Source organism: Anomaloglossus baeobatrachus, chromosome 4 (assembly GCF_048569485.1).
Source record: "Anomaloglossus baeobatrachus isolate aAnoBae1 chromosome 4, aAnoBae1.hap1, whole genome shotgun sequence".
NCBI classification, from domain to species: domain Eukaryota; kingdom Metazoa; phylum Chordata; class Amphibia; order Anura; family Aromobatidae; genus Anomaloglossus; species Anomaloglossus baeobatrachus.
In genome coordinates, this window is record NC_134356.1 from 576,259,691 (window position 1) to 576,278,514 (window position 18,824).

Genomic DNA, 18,824 nt, shown 5'->3' on the forward strand with positions numbered 1-18,824 from the left:
GGTTGATTCGGGGAATCTGCATGTGGATTGCCTGTTGAGAGTGCCATCAGTGACTTCAGAAGGTGGGAGCTTCTGAGGGTCCAGTGACATCCCAAAGTAGGGGAGCACTGTCATTCCTCGGTTTCGGGAATCGATCCGGTGACCTTTTGCTGAATGGTTAGTTTTGGTCAATTGCAGATGGTTCTTTTGTCTTTCCTTTCCTTTCTTGAAGCTTTTATTTCAGGTGTCTCTACTTCCCTATTTGGTTCTGTCCTATTGCATCTTGGGAGTGGCTATTTACACTATACTTGCAGCGGTGTTCTTTGTTGGCTATATTTCCAGGTGGATAGATAGTTGTAGTTCCAGCTCTTTAGCTAGGGGTTTATCCTGCATTTCAAACCCCAGTTGTTTTCCCTGCAGAGAATTTTTACGGTAATTGTTTTGTCTGTCCTGGGTTATTTACTATGTGAACACGTTTCTAGGCCTGTGTCTCATCCATTAGTTATGTGTATTTCGTATTTTTCTGTTATTCCTGTTTTTGTTCTCCACATTTACCAGAGTTAGGGTGTAGTTAAAGGGAACCTGTCATCAGAAATTTAGCTTTAAACCTAAAAGTTTCCCCCTCTGCAGCTCGTGGGCTGCATTCTAGCAAGGTTTCTATACTTTTTGTGGCCCCTTTGAAACCAAATTAAACATTTTATAAAGTTGTACCTTTTTGCCTGCAATTCTTGTAAATTATCCATGAGGGCGGGCTCTCTTGCGTCCGTAGCTGTCCCTCCTGCAGATTGACGCCGTCCCCCATTGCTCCATTTCATATCTCAGGACGCCGCCCACTGCGCCCGAGGTCCCGTGCACGCGAGGACCGCTGGTGACGTGGTCGCAGGCACGAGATTATGGGCGGCGCTGTGATTGCATCGCAAGTGCCCGCCCATAATCTCGTGACCACAATCTCCCCTCTGCCTCCAGCGTTCTGCGCAAGCGCTGGAAGATGACCCGACGTCACCTCCTTCCCTGCAGCAGGAAATAGATGGGAGGAGCGGAGCAGGCCACCACAGGATACGAGGAGACGCGGAGAGGATCTGAGCGACGTACACAGTAAAAAAAACATGTAAAATCAAACAAAGACACACATTGTCTTCTGAAAAGTGAAAAGCACTAAACGTTTTTTTTTGGGTTTTTTTTGTAACCTGTGCTGTGCTGCTCCGCTCCTCCCATCTATTTCCTGATGCAGGGCAGGATGGGAAGGAGGTGACGTTGGGTCATCTTCCAGCGCTTGCACAGAACACTGGAGGCAGAGGGGAGATCGCGGTCACGAGATTTTGGGCGGGCACTTGCGATGCAATCACAGCGCCGCCCATAATCTCGTGCCTGCGACCACATCACCAGCAGTCCTCGCGTGCACGGGACCTCGGGCGCAGTGGGCGGCGTCCTGAGATATGAAATGGAGCAATGGGGGACGGCGTCAATCTGCAGGAGGGACAGCAATGGACGCAAGAGAGCCCGCCCCCATGGATAATTTACAAGAATTACAGACAAAAAGGTACAACTTTATAAAGTGTTTAATTTGGTTTCAAAGGGGGCACAAAAAGTACAGGAACCTTGCTAGAATGCAGCCCACGAGCTGCAGAGGGGGAAACTTTTAGGTTTAAAGCTCAATTTCTGATGACAGGTTCCCTTTAAGGACAGTTAGGGTCAGTTGATGTCGAGCAGGGGTGCCATTGTTTATTCTTAAGGTATCATCCTCCAAGGTCAAGCAGGGACAAATCAGTTTGAGATTAGGGACTATCCTCGCAGGTACCTGTTGGGCACTGGTGTTGTGCTTCTACTGTTTTGTATGTAACCCATCTGTGTGTGTGGACACATTTATGACAATCGGCCGCCAAGACGTGGATACCCAAGGACTGGAGCAGAGCGCTGGGAGAACAGGAGCAAGGTGAGTATGTATTGCTGTTGTTTTTTTATATGTGTATAGGATGTGTACGTGTACATAGGGGGCTATGTGATTGCTAATCCTGCATATAGCGGAGCAAAAGTGAGGCTCATACAGTATATAGGGGCCATGTGATGGCTCACTGTATATAGTGGGGCTATGTGAGGGCTCATACTGTATATAGGCAGGCTATTTGAGGGCTCATAACCTATATTGGGTGAAATTTGATGGCTCATACCGTATATAGGGAGCTATGTGGGTGCTCACTCTGTATATAGAGAGGCAATGTGATTGCTTATACTGTATATAGGGGGCTATGTGGGGGCTCATACTGTATATAGGGGACTATGTGAGGGCTCATACTGTACATAGGGAGGCTATGTGAGTGCTGATACTGTATAGAGAGGCTATGTGAGGGCTCATATGTATAGGTGGTTATGTGAGGGCTCATTCTGCATATAAGGACGCTATGTGAGGCATCACACTGTATATAAGGAGCAAGGTGGGGGTTCACATTGTATGTATGGAGATGAGATTATTTTTGCACAGGTAAAATATGGCATTTTTTCGTCTGGATATTTCGGGTTGAAAATCTGCCGCATATTACAGTACCCTCACTGTGGATTACATTATACTAAATTTAAAGCACATGCTGTGGAGAAAAAGAAAAATTGCAGTGGAAATTGATTGAACCAGTGATTTTAAATTTGCATTTATGCTGTAGGTTTACAATGAGTAAAATATGGGGTAAATCTGTAGCAGTTTTTTAATCATATCAGATTTTGCTACCGTGGATTTTCATGATTGGATGAGTCTTGGATGGAGGTGCCGAAATAGTCATAGCATTCTCCTAACAAAATAAAGATAATTCACTCTTTAAAAGCAGAAGAAAAAAGTGAAAAAAAGACATGATACTAAGTGCAATTTTCACTGGCAGTTAAAGGAGTTGTCCATTACTACAATATGGATGACCTACCTATCCATCAATTTTAGGTCAAAGGGGTTGGATATCCTGTAGCGGCTGGATGTATACGCGGCACAGAGGTACAGCTCCATATACTGTGTAATGGCTGTGCCCGGGTACTGCAGATCACCTCCCATTCAGCTCTATAAGACCAGAACAGATCCGTACACAGACTTTTTTTTTTTGGCTGCTGCTGGCTATTACAGATCAGCTCCCACTTAAATAGGAGCTAGTCTGCAGCACCCACTAAATTACGGTATGTATGGGGCTGTGCTTTTCCGGCTATATATATATATATATTATATATATAACTAGCTGTACTACCCGGCTTCGCCCGGGTTAATAACTACTGTTAACAAAATAGAATGTATTGAGAAAAATTTATTCTGCACACAAAAACCACAAAACAAATAGATAGAAATGTAATTATTAAAAGGCAAAAACTAAGCTAATAGAAGCATTTCACAACATATATTTCAACACCACAGATATTCCACACTGATTTAACTAAATTGGCCAAGTAAAGTGCTCCGTCTGTCTCTTTCCAGGTCTGTCTCTTTCCTCATCTGTCTCTTTCCCCGTCTGTCTCTATCTCTGTCTCTTTCCCCGTCTGTCTCTTTCCCTGTCTGTCTCTATCTCTGTCTCTTTCCCTATCTGTCTCTGTGTGTCTCTCTCTCTGTCTCTCTTTATCCGTCTCCCCACCGACATCTTATTACCTCACATATAAGCTTCTTACACTATGAATGTCTTTTGTTCCTATAGCAACCAATCACAGCTCCTACTAATAACCTGTAATTCCAGGCTCCATTTACTTTAAAGGAGGCATGTTTTTGGAGAGTAACTGTAAAGCGCGGGGTTAAAGTTTCCTGTCAAAAGATAGTCTATGACGTTCCCTGGGTCACATGAGGTGTCCGTGCAAAATTTCGTGATTGTAAATGCGACGGTGCGGATTCCTTTAGCGGACACACACACACACACACACACACAGCTTTATATATATATATATATATATATATATATATACATACACACATATATCTATATAGTCCCCCTTGTTCATATCTGGCAGTTGTCAATTTGCCTCCAACACTTTTCGTTTCACTTTTTCCCCATTATGTAGATAGGGGCAAAATTGATTGGTAAATTGGAACGCACAGGGTTAAAATTTCGCCTCACAACATAGCCTATGACGCTCTCGGGGTCCAGACGTCTGAGTGGGCAAAATTTTGTGGCTGTAGCTGCGACGTTGCAGATGCCAATCCCGGACACACACACACACACACACACACACACACACACACACACACACATTCAGGTTTATATGTTAGATTTATATCGCCAAAGCAGATAACAGATGATCAATGAGGTGTGAGGTTTTGGCCCCCTTTGATCCTTTGAATACATCATCAATATGTTAGTCTTGGACAACCACTTCTGCAAATAATATCACAATTGCAGCCACTCACAAAGGAATAAAGAGCTCATAACATTCATCCAAATGCTAAAAATGATGAGACCAATGACGATTTTGAGAATATAAACAATAGCTTTATTCTGATATTAAATTTAATAATCTTCATGCGAAGAGGAAGAACTGTTTACAGCACCACTCCAGCGTTACTTTTTATTTCAGGGCTGGAGAAGTGCTTTAAACTTACGCCCCCTGCCCATGGTCTTATAATCTTATAACCTTTTAGCATCATCATATTTTTTTAACGTCGCTCCGGTCCCACGGTGCCATCTTTTGCCAGTAACTTCTGACTGGCTGGAAATGAGAAGTTATGTCACAAATTCTCAATGCAGGTCTATGAGAGCCAGAACGAGGATTTCATAGACTTGTATTGAAGCGTGACCTTTGGCACACTCCATGAAACATGGAACAATCTGTAAAAGACCGACCGGAGTGACGCTGAAAACAGATGAAGGTACCAGAGATTGAGTAGAAGACAAGGGGCAGGAGACTTAGATTTAAAGCACCACTCCCACAATGAAAATAATAATAAAAAACGCTGAAGTGGTGCTTTAAGCACAAGACATTGTCATGATTGGAACATTATCAACTTGAGGCAGAGAAGATTGGAAAGTCATTTCTTGAGCATCTCCAGGTCTCCAGCAGAGAGAACTTCATCAATTACAAAATCGTATTCTGTTACTGGGACGCAGTCACAAATCTGTTCTTGAAATGCCAAAGCGATTGTATATGGTTTGTCCGAAAGGTGACGGCTGTAGCGCTCTAAGAAAGTGTCATAATATCCTTTACCCCTCCCCAAGCGGTGACCTTCCATGTCAAATCCGAGTCCTGGTACAAGCACAAGATCCAATCCGCCTGTAATAATTTGGTTGCATGTAAACAGTTGCTGCACATTTTAAAGCATTTAAGACTGGGGCTATATTGAAACTTTCTTACAAGGGGAAGGAGTCTCAAGGAGGGCAGAGAAAATTGTCTATAGAAAAGGAAGAAAGTACAAGAACTTTAAATTGCAGGGCAGAAGCTGTGATGAGATATGAGCTACCCCCAGGATACACACAGACCTCACATCCAGCCTATATTACTGGTAGAGACACTCACATAAGAGGAATATCTACAACTTAGACCAGGCTGAAAACTGCATATCAGGTGTTCTAAATATTAAAGAGATTGTCCCCTACTTTTACACTGATGGCCTATCCTTACGATAAGTCATTATTGTCTGATAAGTTGGGATCCAACACCCAGCCGATCACTTGTCCCCGGTCCCAGCGGCGGCAGCAGAGAATGCTCAGGTTCGGAGCTCCTTCATTATCTGATAGTGGCTACGGCCGGGTACTACACATCCGACTCCCATCCAGATCAATAGGAGGTGGATATGCGGTACCCACTATCAGAAGACGGAGCAGCTCTGGAACTGAGCATTTCCAGCTGCCACCGATAGAAGCTGATCGTCGGGGGTGTGAGACCCCGGCCAATCAGACATTGATGACTTATCCTAAGGATACAGAATAAATGTAAAAGTAGAGCACAACCCCTTTAAAGAAAAAATGAAGGATGTATTTGATGAACCTACGTAAAAATTATTTTTTCCATATCAAAAATGTCCATTGTCTTCAAAATGCATTGTAGTAATGTAATCATTCACACTGGTGACATTGCAGCTAATGCAAAACTACAGCTCAGGGAAGGGAACTGCAGATCAGTCACAGCTGTAGTGTCATGGATTGGAGAGCTTTTCTGTAAACTAATGTGTAAAGTGTAGTGGCCATCTGCGGCAGTCCCATAGACAATGAATGGAGTAGAGCTGCGCATTCGCAACCTCTGCTCTACTCACATGGGTCTATATAGGACCTCAGGTTCATTGGGAGTCCCAGCGGTCACCCCCTCAAACTCCTTCCTTCTGCAGGTGAGAAGGAAGAGAGGACTGGAGACCCCTATTCGAATCGGGTTCCCATTGATCAAACATTTATGACTTATCCTTTATATAGGCGAAAAATGTGTTTTGTCTTTGATGAGAATATGGTACTGCGTCCAGATGTGAGTGGGAATTTCCACCATCTCTTGAGTTTTAGGGTCTTGTTGGTGAGACCTGCATCAACTGTGGATGAGATGGGAATTCTCCTTTACAAGAAACCCTTCTCCCATGTTTTATTTTCCTTCACAATGGTCACATATCCCAGCAGTTGAAAGGAAAAAAAAACACTTCTTCATTGGGATCTACAGTTGAAACCAGAAGTTTACATACACTATCTAAAAAGACACATCTGCATGTTTTTCTCACAATCTGACATGAAATCAGAATAAATCTTTATCGTTTTAGGTCAATTAGAAACCAAAATTATTTCTATTTGCCAAATGCCAAAGTAATGAGAGAGAATGTTTTAAGGTATTTTTATTACTTTTTGCAAAGTCAAACATTTACATAAACTAAGAGTACTACGCCTTTAAACAATATGGGACAGCCCATATGATGATGTCACGTCTTTGGAAGCTTCTGATAGGTTTATTGGCAACATCTGAGTTAATTAGAGACACACCTGTGGATGTATTTTAATGCACACCTGAAAAATACTACTTCTTTGTGTGGCATCATGGGAAAGTCAAAAGAAATCAGCGATTATCTCAAGAAGAGAATTATGGACTTGCACAAGTCTGGTGTATCCTTGGGTGCAATTTCCAGATCCCTGAAGGTGCCTCGTTCATCTGTACAAACAATTATATGCAAGTACCAACAAGATGGGAATGTCCAGCCATCATACATCTCAGGAAAGAGACAGGTTCTGTGTACCAGAGATGAACATGCTTTGGTCATACATGTGCATATCAACCCAAGGACAAAGCAAAAGACCTTGTGAAGATGCTGGTGGAAGCTGGTAAGATTGTGTCATTATCCACAGTGAAACGAGTACTGTATCAAAGTGGGCTGAAAGGTCACTCTGCCAGGAAGAAGCCATTACTCCAAAAGAAACATAAAAAAAAGACAGATTAATGTTTGCAAATCCATGCAGGAACAAAGACTGTTATTCTTGGAGACATGTCCTGTGGTCTGACAAAACTAAAATTAAACTGTTTGGCTATAATGACTATGTCACAAACCACCGGGGGGGGTCACTCAGAAATCCCCCGCGCTGGCTACCAGTACGTCACAATCGGGGGGTAACAAGTGGGGTCACCCCTCCTTTATACCTCCCGACCGACAGACAGAGCACGTGACGCGCTCTCTAGCGCCCCTCTTATAGTCAGGCCAATTATGGAATTGCCCGACAATAAGCAAGGAGGCCGCTATACTACTTATGCCGATTATTGAAGGGTCCCCGGTGAGAGTAGGGTATATATTCCCCCGACCTCCGCGGGCGGAATATATAAAATCTCCCCGAATCTCACTGGCCTCCCCACAATAATCCTTGGCACAAACTCGCTGCCACCAACCGCTTCACGGTAACTATTAGCCGAACACACAGACGTGGGATTCAAGATCGAGATAACAGAACAGCCCAAGATTAATTATATAATTTAATCAGCCTAAAGCACACTAGAAACTACAATATATACAATAGGGAATCTACAGAATATACATATGTCAGAGTACAGTTACAATCAAAGCATGGGTTACAAACAGGCATACACAGTTCCAGCAGTTACCTTGTTGCGTCTGGCCACAGGGGGGCGCTGTACCCAGGTTTCTAGGATCCTTCCCACAGATGTTTCCTACACGTGCCCCCAGCGAAAGAACACTGGAAAATGGCCGAAGTAGGGTTATCAACCTGGGCAGATCCAGGTCCCCTCCTACCTTCGTGACCTCACAGGGAGCACTGCTCCACCCCTGGCTTGAGTTATGGACAATATCCCAACATGGAATATGGGCCATAACTTTGCCTGGGAGCGTCGTAGGCGGACGCCAATGCTCTCATTGTGACAGTTATGAATTTAGCTACAGAACGAGGGGACTCATGACCTGTCTGCCAGTTCCCCATTGGCTGATATCACGCCTGGGGCATTTCCCAATGTCCTGCTCCCATAAAAAGGGTGTGCCGGCATCGTCCGCATGCGGAGACACCATTTTTATGGTTGCCATATTTATCGGAAATATGGCCTGCGAGATATGAACCATTTTTTACTGGAGTCGTTCTGTCTAGCTAGTTCCATAGCCTTGCTAATGAGATACAACTCTTGTTACAGGGTGACGGCAGGGAGTCATCCTGTGTCCATTGTTCCCACACCACCTCATCTCCATATCACAGGACATGGCCATGGGATTTGTTGCTAAACCAGTTGTGTGAAGGAAAGGGGGGGTGACACCAGGAGAGGGCTTCCTGACATACTTGAATATCATGATTTATCGTCATCTCTCCGGATTTACCTCACACCTCCCCCCTTTTGAGGGCGCTAGGGGGCAGCACACTCCGGTGTTCCCCCGTGCGCCCGTCCGCGACCTCTCCTTGTCGGGACAGCCCGTCTGCGTTACCGTGGTCACGGCCCCTTTTGTGGCGAATGGTGAAGTTGTATTGCTGGAGCGCAAGGCTCCATCGCAACAATCGCCCATTCGTCCCAGAGACGGTGTGCAACCAGCTGAGGGGATTGTGGTCCGTCTCCACGATGAAGTGGCGCCCGTATAGATAGGGTTGCAGACGCTGCAGGGCCCACACTATGGCCAGGCACTCCTTCTCCATCGTGGAATAGGCAACTTCCCTTGGTAACAGCTTCCTGCTCAGGTACAAGACTGGGTGCTCTTGGCTCGCAGAGTCCACCTGGCTGAGCACCGCACCGAGGCCGAAGTCACTGGCGTCGGTCTGTACTACAAACGGCCGCGTGAAGTCGGCTGCCTGTAGCACGGGCGGGCTGGACAGGGCGTCCTTTAGGGCCCGGAAGGCTGTCTCGCAGTCCATTGTCCAATCGACTGCAGAGGGCAGCTTCTTCTTGGTGAGGTCCGTCAAGGGCTTTGCCAGGCTACTATAGCATGGAACAAACCTCCTATAGTACCCAGCGGTCCCCAAGAAGGACATCACCTGCTTCTTGGTCCTGGGGGTGGGCCAGGATGCGATGGCTTCCACTTTCTCAGGCTCGGGCTTCAGTGTTCTCCCACCTACCCGGTGACCGAGGTACTGGACCTCGCTCATGGCCAGCTGACACTTTCCCGGCTTGATGGTCAAACCTGCCCGGTGGATCCGCCTGAGCACCTGTGCTAGATGCTCTAGGTGGTCCTCCCAGGTGGGACTGAAGACGGCAATGTCATCCAGGTACGCGGCCGCGTACCCTTCAAGTCCCTTGAGCAGGGTGTTGACCATCCGCTGGAAAGTGGCAGGGGCATTCCTCATCCCGAATGGCATCACCGTGGACTCGTATAGTCCAAATGGGGTAATAAAGGCAGAGCGTTCCCTGGCCTCGCGAGTCAGGGGGATCTGCCAATATCCCCGGCTCAGATCCATGATGGTCAGGTACTGAGCCCCGGCCAACTGATCGAGCAGGTCATCGATGCGTGGCATTGGGTACGCATCGGCGACCGTGACCGCATTGAGCCCCCTGTAGTCCACGCAGAACCGAGTGGTTCGGTCCTTCTTAGGGACGAGGACTACAGGCGAGGCCCAAGCGCTGTTGGATGCCTGGATCACCCCCAGCTTCAGCATCTCGTCAATCTCCTGGCGCATGTGTTGCTGCACCTCCAGGGAGACCCGATATGCTGAACGCCGGATCGGGGGATGATCCCCAGTGTCCACGTGATGGACAGCCAAGTCAGTCCTTCCGGGCTGGTTGGTAAACAACCCCCGGAAGGGGAGGAGGGTGGCCCACAGCTGGGACCGTTGGTCTTCCAAGAGCTGGTGGCCAACCTCCACATCCTCAATGGATCCGCCTGCCCTAACCTGGGCTAGCATATCCAAGAGGGTTTCCGCTTCTCCCTCCTCGGGCAGGTTGCACACGGGGAGCGCACATGCCTCCCGCTCATGATGTGCCTTCATCATGTTCACATGGAAGGGCTTCCGCCTTCCACGGGCAGGGTCCAGGGTGACCAGGTACGTCACAGGGTTGAGCTGCTGGTACACGAGGTATGGGCCTTCCCAGGCTGCCTGAAGCTTGTCCTGTGGTACGGGGACCAGTACCCACACCTTTTGACCCACTTGGTAGGTCCTCTCACAAGCGTTCTGGTCGTACCAACGCTTCTGATCGGCCTGGGCTTGAGCCATATTGTCGTGTACCAGTTGCGTCAAGGCCTGCATTTTGTCCCGGAAGCGCATGACATACTCGATAACCGACACTCCAGGGGTGGCCAAATCCCCTTCCCAAGCCTCTTTCACCAGAGCCAGGGGGCCCCGCACACGTCGCCCGTACAGGAGCTCAAACGGTGAGAATCCTGTTGAGGCCTGTGGAACCTCCCGGTAAGCAAATAACAGGTGTGGGAGATACCGCTCCCAGTCACGCCCATGGGAGTCGACCAACATCTTAAGCATCTGCTTTAAGGTGCCATTGAACCGCTCGCACAGGCCATTAGTCTGTGGATGGTACGGGCTGGCCACCAGATGTCGCACCTGGACTTGCTTACAGAGGGCCTCCATCAGCTGGGACATGAATTGGGTCCCCCGGTCAGTGAGCATTTCCTGGGGAAAACCCACTCGGGAGAAAATCTCCAGCAATGCGGTGGCCACCTTGTCAGCCCGAATGGACGACAAGGCCACTGCTTCTGGGTACCGGGTGGCATAGTCCACTACCGTCAGTATGAAGCGTTTCCCGGAGCTGCTGGGGATGGCCAGCGGGCCGACCAGATCCACAGCCACCCTCCTGAAAGGCTCATCGATGATTGGCAGAGATACCAGTGGGGCTTTGGGGCGTGGCCCCGCCTTCCCCACTCTCTGACAGGTTTCACACGAACGGCAGTAGGCAGCCACATCGGCCCCCATTTTTGGCCAGCAGAAATGCTGGTTTAACCTGGCCTTGGTCTTAGCGATCCCTAGGTGTCCGGCCATCGGAATCTCATGTGCGATCCGCAACAACTCCGTCCGGAACGGATAGGGTACCACCAACTGTCGGTCCCTGGGCCACGCCTCCGGTGAACCCTGCTGGACCGTGGCCCGGTACAGCCGTCCTTGGTCCCAGACCACTCGCTCCGGGTCCGAGTCCGAGGGAGGCTGTGCCGCCTGCTCCTTAAGAGCTTTCAGGCTGTCGTCAGCTTCTAACGCTGCCTGAAACCCCTGACTAGATGTGGCCAGAATCGACGAGACTGTCACATCTTCAGTCAGTACCCCGGGACCTGTGTCCTGGCCTCCACCTGACTCGGCTGCCACTTGGTCAGAAGGGGAAGAGCTATCGGACCTCCGGGAGGCCCCTTGGCTTCCAGCACTCCCACTGCGGGTGACAGCGGCCACAGCCGCTGCGACCGTGGGTCGTGCCTGCTCCTCCTCCGTTCCTGACCAAGTCGCCGGTTCAGGCAGACCTACCTGGCTTCCTGACACCCCGGTTGTGGGGGAACCATGCACCGAGATCTTACCTGGGAGCACTTCCGCTCCTGGACCGGCCCCAATCTCACCTGCCTGTTCCCCTCCTGCAGCAACAGAACCCCGCTGTGAAATCTCTGGGGACCCCACATTTGCTGTGGTAGCCCCCACCCCACACACTGGTCCTCCCCCTGCAGCACCCTGCTCTCTGCTTATCCCTTCAGAGGGCAACAGATCCCAGCTCACAGGCTGATTACTTGTAGAGGCATTGTCACACCTTTCTCTGACCCCCTCCCCTGTCACAGCTGCAGCTGTGTGTGTGTCTATGGTGTCTGTGCAAGCAGAAATATCAGAGTTCACTCCCTCCTCCCTTACATCATTCATAGATAACACATTAACATTGTTAGGAGTCATGTCAGTACGGGCTGAAGGTTCAGCCCTTGGGGGGGGCCCAAACTGGGAGGTTATCTGCCCCAAATCTGTCCCAAGTAGCACGTTTGCAGGGATCCGATCAGTTACCCCCACCTCCCTCACCCCTCGCCCTGCGCCCCAGTCCACATAAATGTCAGCAACAGGCAGCGCCGGGTCAGTGCCTCCAATCCCGGAGACAGCGAGGGTTTTTCCAGGGATCAAGTCTTGGGGGGACACCATCTCAGGCCGCACCAGAGTCACCTCCGAGGCGCTGTCTCGCAGTCCTATGGTCACAGACCGGCCGACGGTGACTGGTTGGAAGCTGTCCAGGGACCTACCACCACCCCCACCCACACAATACACCTTGGGCGGCCCTTGGGACGGGGACGGAGCCGGGGCCTTGGGACGCTGAGGGCACATGGCCTTGAAGTGTCCAGGTAGGTTGCACTGGTGGCACCGTCTTGGTTCCGCCACGGGCCTGGAGAGGGGAGTTGAGGGGGACACCCCCTGCAGTCTAGGGGCAGGTGGGGCAGTCGCAGAGTTCATCTTACCCCCTCTCCAGGTGCTGCTGGTGGCCGCTCTCCTGGCTTCAGGAGCCCGGTTGTTGGTGTAGTCATCGGCCAGGGCAGCTGTAGCCGTGGACCCCTTTGGCTTCTGGTCTCGGATGAACTGGCGGAGATCCTCAGGGCAGTTCCACAAGAGTTGCTCCGTGATGAACAAGTCCAGGATCTCCGGTCCGGTGGAAAGCTGCAGGCCTTGGGTCCAGTGGTCGGCAGCTCGGGCAAGTGCCCGCCGGTGGTCAGCCCAGGAGTCCTTTGGTCCCTTCTGCAGGGTCCGGAACTTCTTGCGGTAGGACTCCGGAGTGAGGTTGTACTGTTGGATCAGGGCCCGCTTGATGATGTCGTAGCCCTGATCTGCCTCAGCAGGCAAGTCCCCAAGGATTTCCAGGGCCTTACCCCTTAAACGGGGGGTCAGGTATTTGGCCCACTGGTCCTTGTTCAGATGGTGCTGCAAGCAAGTCCGTTCAAAAGCAGTCAAGAAAGAGTCCAAGTCTCCATCCTTCTCCAGCACTGGGAAGTCCTCAACACGGACCTTTGGAAGTTTGGTGTCTTGAAGGTCACGTGTGGCTGATGAGGGCCGGAGCTGAGCTAGCTGCAGCTGGTAGTCACGCTCTGCCTGGCGCTCTTCACGCGCTGCCTGCCGCTCCGCAGCCTCAGCCTCACGCGCTGCTTGCCGCTCTGCCCTGCGCTCTGCCAGGAGTCCCTTGTAGCCCTCCTGGTCTCCAGCCTGGAGAAGGGCCATAGCCATTTGAAGAAGGCTATCCGAGCCTCCCAGGCTCGGTGGAATGGCACGTGGTGATCTGCGGCCCGCTGCGGAGCCTGGTGATTCACTGTCCATTGCAGAGCGGAGGGCTGGCATCTGGCTCGTTGAGGACCCTTGGGTGAGCTGCTCCTCATCTTGTCCATAATTGCCAGCTTGTGCGCTGTCCTCTGCAGAACGGTTTTCTGGCGTCGAGCTCCTGGAGGACTCGTGGGCAACCTCCTCATTACTGCCCACAGCACCGTCCTCCCTCTCTTCGGCTCCTGCTTTAGCATTGGCCAGTTGCATAGCTCTGCTCCTGGTGCCATCAGCCATTCTTGCAGACTTTTGGTCACTGACACAGAACTGACACCTGATGCCTCCACACACCTTACAGTATCTGCACTCTGACACTCTAGTGTTGAGCTAGTCTGAAGACCCCAGCAGCCACAGCTGCTGCAGGCAGTCTTTAGTGTCTGGGAGTATGGGTCTCACACTCACACACACTATTATCTCGATCCCACCGCTATGCCACCAATATGTCACAAACCACCGGGGGGGGTCACTCAGAAATCCCCCGCGCTGGCTACCAGTACGTCACAATCGGGGGGTAACAAGTGGGGTCACCCCTCCTTTATACCTCCCGACCGACAGACAGAGCACGTGACGCGCTCTCTAGCGCCCCTCTTATAGTCAGGCCAATTATGGAATTGCCCGACAATAAGCAAGGAGGCCGCTATACTACTTATGCCGATTATTGAAGGGTCCCCGGTGAGAGTAGGGTATATATTCCCCCGACCTCCGCGGGCGGAATATATAAAATCTCCCCGAATCTCACTGGCCTCCCCACAATAATCCTTGGCACAAACTCGCTGCCACCAACCGCTTCACGGTAACTATTAGCCGAACACACAGACGTGGGATTCAAGATCGAGATAACAGAACAGCCCAAGATTAATTATATAATTTAATCAGCCTAAAGCACACTAGAAACTACAATATATACAATAGGGAATCTACAGAATATACATATGTCAGAGTACAGTTACAATCAAAGCATGGGTTACAAACAGGCATACACAGTTCCAGCAGTTACCTTGTTGCGTCTGGCCACAGGGGGGCGCTGTACCCAGGTTTCTAGGATCCTTCCCACAGATGTTTCCTACACGTGCCCCCAGCGAAAGAACACTGGAAAATGGCCGAAGTAGGGTTATCAACCTGGGCAGATCCAGGTCCCCTCCTACCTTCGTGACCTCACAGGGAGCACTGCTCCACCCCTGGCTTGAGTTATGGACAATATCCCAACATGGAATATGGGCCATAACTTTGCCTGGGAGCGTCGTAGGCGGACGCCAATGCTCTCATTGTGACAGTTATGAATTTAGCTACAGAACGAGGGGACTCATGACCTGTCTGCCAGTTCCCCATTGGCTGATATCACGCCTGGGGCATTTCCCAATGTCCTGCTCCCATAAAAAGGGTGTGCCGGCATCGTCCGCATGCGGAGACACCATTTTTATGGTTGCCATATTTATCGGAAATATGGCCTGCGAGATATGAACCATTTTTTACTGGAGTCGTTCTGTCTAGCTAGTTCCATAGCCTTGCTAATGAGATACAACTCTTGTTACAGGGTGACGGCAGGGAGTCATCCTGTGTCCATTGTTCCCACACCACCTCATCTCCATATCACAGGACATGGCCATGGGATTTGTTGCTAAACCAGTTGTGTGAAGGAAAGGGGGGGTGACACCAGGAGAGGGCTTCCTGACATACTTGAATATCATGATTTATCGTCATCTCTCCGGATTTACCTCACAGACTAGAGATGAGAAAATCCAAGGTTCAAGTTTCGAGTTCGAACACAGACTACAAAAAAAACCACAGAGTTCGGGTTCGAAGTTCGAGTGAGTTACAAGTGCAAACCACTCACGCAAGCAGCACTGTGCTCAGGTGTGCTTGATGCTCAGCCCAGCGTGAGTCGCTTGCAGTGTTTGAACGGCTCTAAGAACACCATCCCAAATGTGAAACACGGGGGTGGCAGCATCATGTTGTGGGGTTATTTTGCTGCAGGAAGAACTGATGCATTTCACAAAATAGATGGCATCATGAGGAAAGAGGATTATGTGGCAATACTGAAGCAGCATCTCAAGACATCAGCAAGGAACTTAAAACTTGGGCGGAAATGGGTCTTCCAAATGACCAGTGACCCGAAGAATACTGTCAAATTGGTTGCAGAGTGGCTTAAGGATAACAAAGTCAATATTTTGGAGTGGCCATCATAAAGCCCTGATCTCAAACCTATTGAAAATTTATGGGCAAAGCTGAAAAGGGCGGTGCAAGAAAGGCGACCAACAAACATGGCTCAGTTACACCCATTCTGTCAGTAGGAATGGGCTCAAATTCTTACCAACTATGGTGAGAAGCTTGGGAAAGATGATCCAAAATGTTTGACCCAAGTCATACAGTGTAAGGTCAATGGTACCAAATAGTAATGAAATGTATGTAAACTTTTGGCTTTGCAGAAAGTAATAAAATGCCTTAAAACATTATCTCTCATTATTCTGGCATTTGGCAAATATAAATAATTTTGGTTTCTAATTGACCTAAAACGGGAAAGGTTCATTCTGATTTCATGTCAGACAGTGAGAAAAACATGCAGATGTGTCTTTATAGAGAGTGTATGGAAACTTCTGGTTTCAACTGTGGATCCTGTTTTTGATTAAATAATGGAAGAGTGGATTCCTATAAAATATATGTGATTTGGCAGACTAACATAAAACTTTACTTGGCTTTCTCACCAGTGGCCAACGCCTCCTCTCTGTTGTCTTCTTGCCCGGGCTGCCGTATATTCCATGTGGTTACTGGCAACAAGTGGATTTCTTCCAGTGAGCTGAGCCTCACCATATCCATATGTGTACTGCGAGGCTGGTAGCGGGGAATAAAACACGATTTGCCTTGATGGAATATATCTTGAATGATGTCTCCAGTCTGGACCTCATCAGCCATATTCAGAAATACAGCAATGCGCTGAGCTGTCTGGTATCGGTGGTGAGAGAGAAGCTGCAAGAATATTATATCGTGAGAAATCTTGCCCCTTACAAAATCTAGAGTATAAGACTTATGACTGTATTTCCATACTGTACTTTTGCCCTAAATGTAAAATAAATGCACACTAAGATGTTTCTTTTTTTTTTTATTATTACAAAACAGTCACAATGTCGCCTTTGTCCCATACGTCATATATACAGTACCTACTAGAAGTATATTAGGAAAATGTAAAGCAACTGCAGAATCAGACAACCCAATGTTTGCAGTCTGTTAATCTTGGAAACCTACTCTCCTGCTTCATATGACATTGGATGGTAAGGCTGCTTTCACACATCCGGTTTTTGCTGAGCGGCAAAATACGGCGCTTTGCAGAAAAAACGCAAACGTTTTTTCTGCATAGACTTGCATTAGCGCCGTATTGTGCCGCATGGCCTTGCGTTGCGTCCGTTTTTTGCCGGATGCGGCATATTTAGCCCATGCGGCGGCCGGATGGAACGTTGCCTGGCACTTTTTTTGTGCGGCGAAAAAAACGAATCGCGCTGGATGCGGCGCAATTTACAATGCAAGCCTATGGACGCCGGATGCGGCAAAAAACGGCCAGATGCGTTTTTTTGCACTGCGCATGCTCAGTATCAAGCCGCATCCGTCAAAAAACGGACGGGCCGCATGGAAAAACTTATGCAACGGATCCATTTTTTTCGCCGCATCCGTTGCATAGGTTTTTGAGCCGCACTGCAAAAACCGGATGTGTGAAAGCAGCCTAAGGGCGGCTTTGCACACTACGACATCGCAGGTGCGATGTCGGTGGGGTCAAATCGAAAGTGACGCACATCCGGCGTCACTTGCGATGTCGTAGTGTGTAAATCCTAGATGATACAATGAACGAGTGCAAAAGCGTCGTTATCGTATCATCGGTGCAGGCTTCGACATTTCCATAATGCCGGTGCCGCGACAGGTACGATGTAGTTCCTCGTTCCTGCGGCAGCACACATCGCTGTGTGTGAAGCCGCAGGAACGAGGAACATCTCCTTACCTGCCGCCAGCGGCTATACGGAAGGATGGAGGTGAGCGGGATGTTTACATCCTGCTCATCTCCGCCCCCATTTGCCGCCTGCCGTGTGACGTCGCTGTGACGCCGCACGACCCGCCCCCTTAGGAAGGAGGCGGGTCGCCGGCCAGAGCGACGGTCGCAGGGCAGGTGAGTGCATGTGAAGCTGGCGTAGCAATAATGTTCGCTGCGCCAGCTATCACAAGATATCGTACCTGCGACGGGGGCGGGGACTATCGCGTGCGACATCGCAGCATCGGCTTGTGATGTCGCAACGTGCAAAGCCCGCCTAAGAGACACTAGTGCGTGCTGGATGCATACATGCCAAAGCAACTGTCTGGTGCCAAGCTGGCATTGTTAACATTTAGATTTCTAACTAACAAGACTCTGTGCACCGCAGATAGTATAGGTGCAACTATACCCTGCCTCTCTCCATGACTTAAAGGTCTCCACCATTTTCCTATGTACAACATTTACTTAAAAGCAAATGGTCCCATGTAAAAACGCTACACACCTGCAGATATTGGGTAACTCTGCAGATAAATAGCATTAGAAACCTGCCTGGCGCCTTTAATCCTCCCGGAAGCATTTACAGTTAGGTCCAGAAATATTTGGACAGTGACACAATTTTCGCGAGTTGGGCTCTGCATGCCACCACATTGGATTTGAAATGAAACCTCTACAACAGAATTCAAGTGCAGATTGTAACGTTTAATTTGAAGGTTTGAACAAAAATATCTGATAGAAATTGTAGGAATTGTACACATTTCTTTACAAACACTCCACATTTTAGGAGGTCAAAAGTAATTGGACAAATAAACCAAACCCAAACAAAATATTTTTATTTTCAATATTTTGTTGCGAATCCTTTGGAGGCAATCACTGCCTTAAGTCTGGAACCCATGGACATCACCAAACGCTGGGTTTCCTCCTTCTTAATGCTTTGCCAGGCCTTTACAGCCGCAGCCTTCAGGTCTTGCTTGTTTGTGGGTCTTTCCGTCTTAAGTCTGGATTTGAGCAAGTGAAATGCATGCTCAATTGGGTTAAGATCTGGTGATTGACTTGGCCATTGCAGAATGTTCCACTTTTTTGCACTCATGAACTCCTGGGTAGCTTTGGCTCTATGCTTGGGGTCATTGTCCATCTGTACTATGAAGCGCTGTCCGATCAACTTTGCTGCATTTGGCTGAATCTGGGCTGAAAGTATATCCCGGTACACTTCAGAATTCATCCGGCTACTCTTATCT

The 18,824-nt window shown here is 49.0% G+C and overlaps 1 protein-coding gene across 1 annotated transcript in view; it reads right to left on the reverse strand.

Annotated features, from left to right (window-relative positions):
* Positions 1 to 4,399: 4,399 nt before the first annotated feature.
* The window catches only part of MTHFS (methenyltetrahydrofolate synthetase), a 28,231-nt gene continuing 13,806 nt past the window's right edge, over positions 4,400 to 18,824 (reverse strand). Inside the window, exons 2-3 of the mRNA XM_075346110.1 lie at positions 16,280 to 16,541; positions 4,400 to 5,199 (exon numbers count right to left, since the gene is read on the reverse strand). Of these exons, the coding sequence (XP_075202225.1) occupies positions 4,958 to 5,199; positions 16,280 to 16,541 (504 nt within the window). The 3' untranslated portion in view covers positions 4,400 to 4,957. The remainder of the gene's footprint in view (positions 5,200 to 16,279; positions 16,542 to 18,824) is intronic.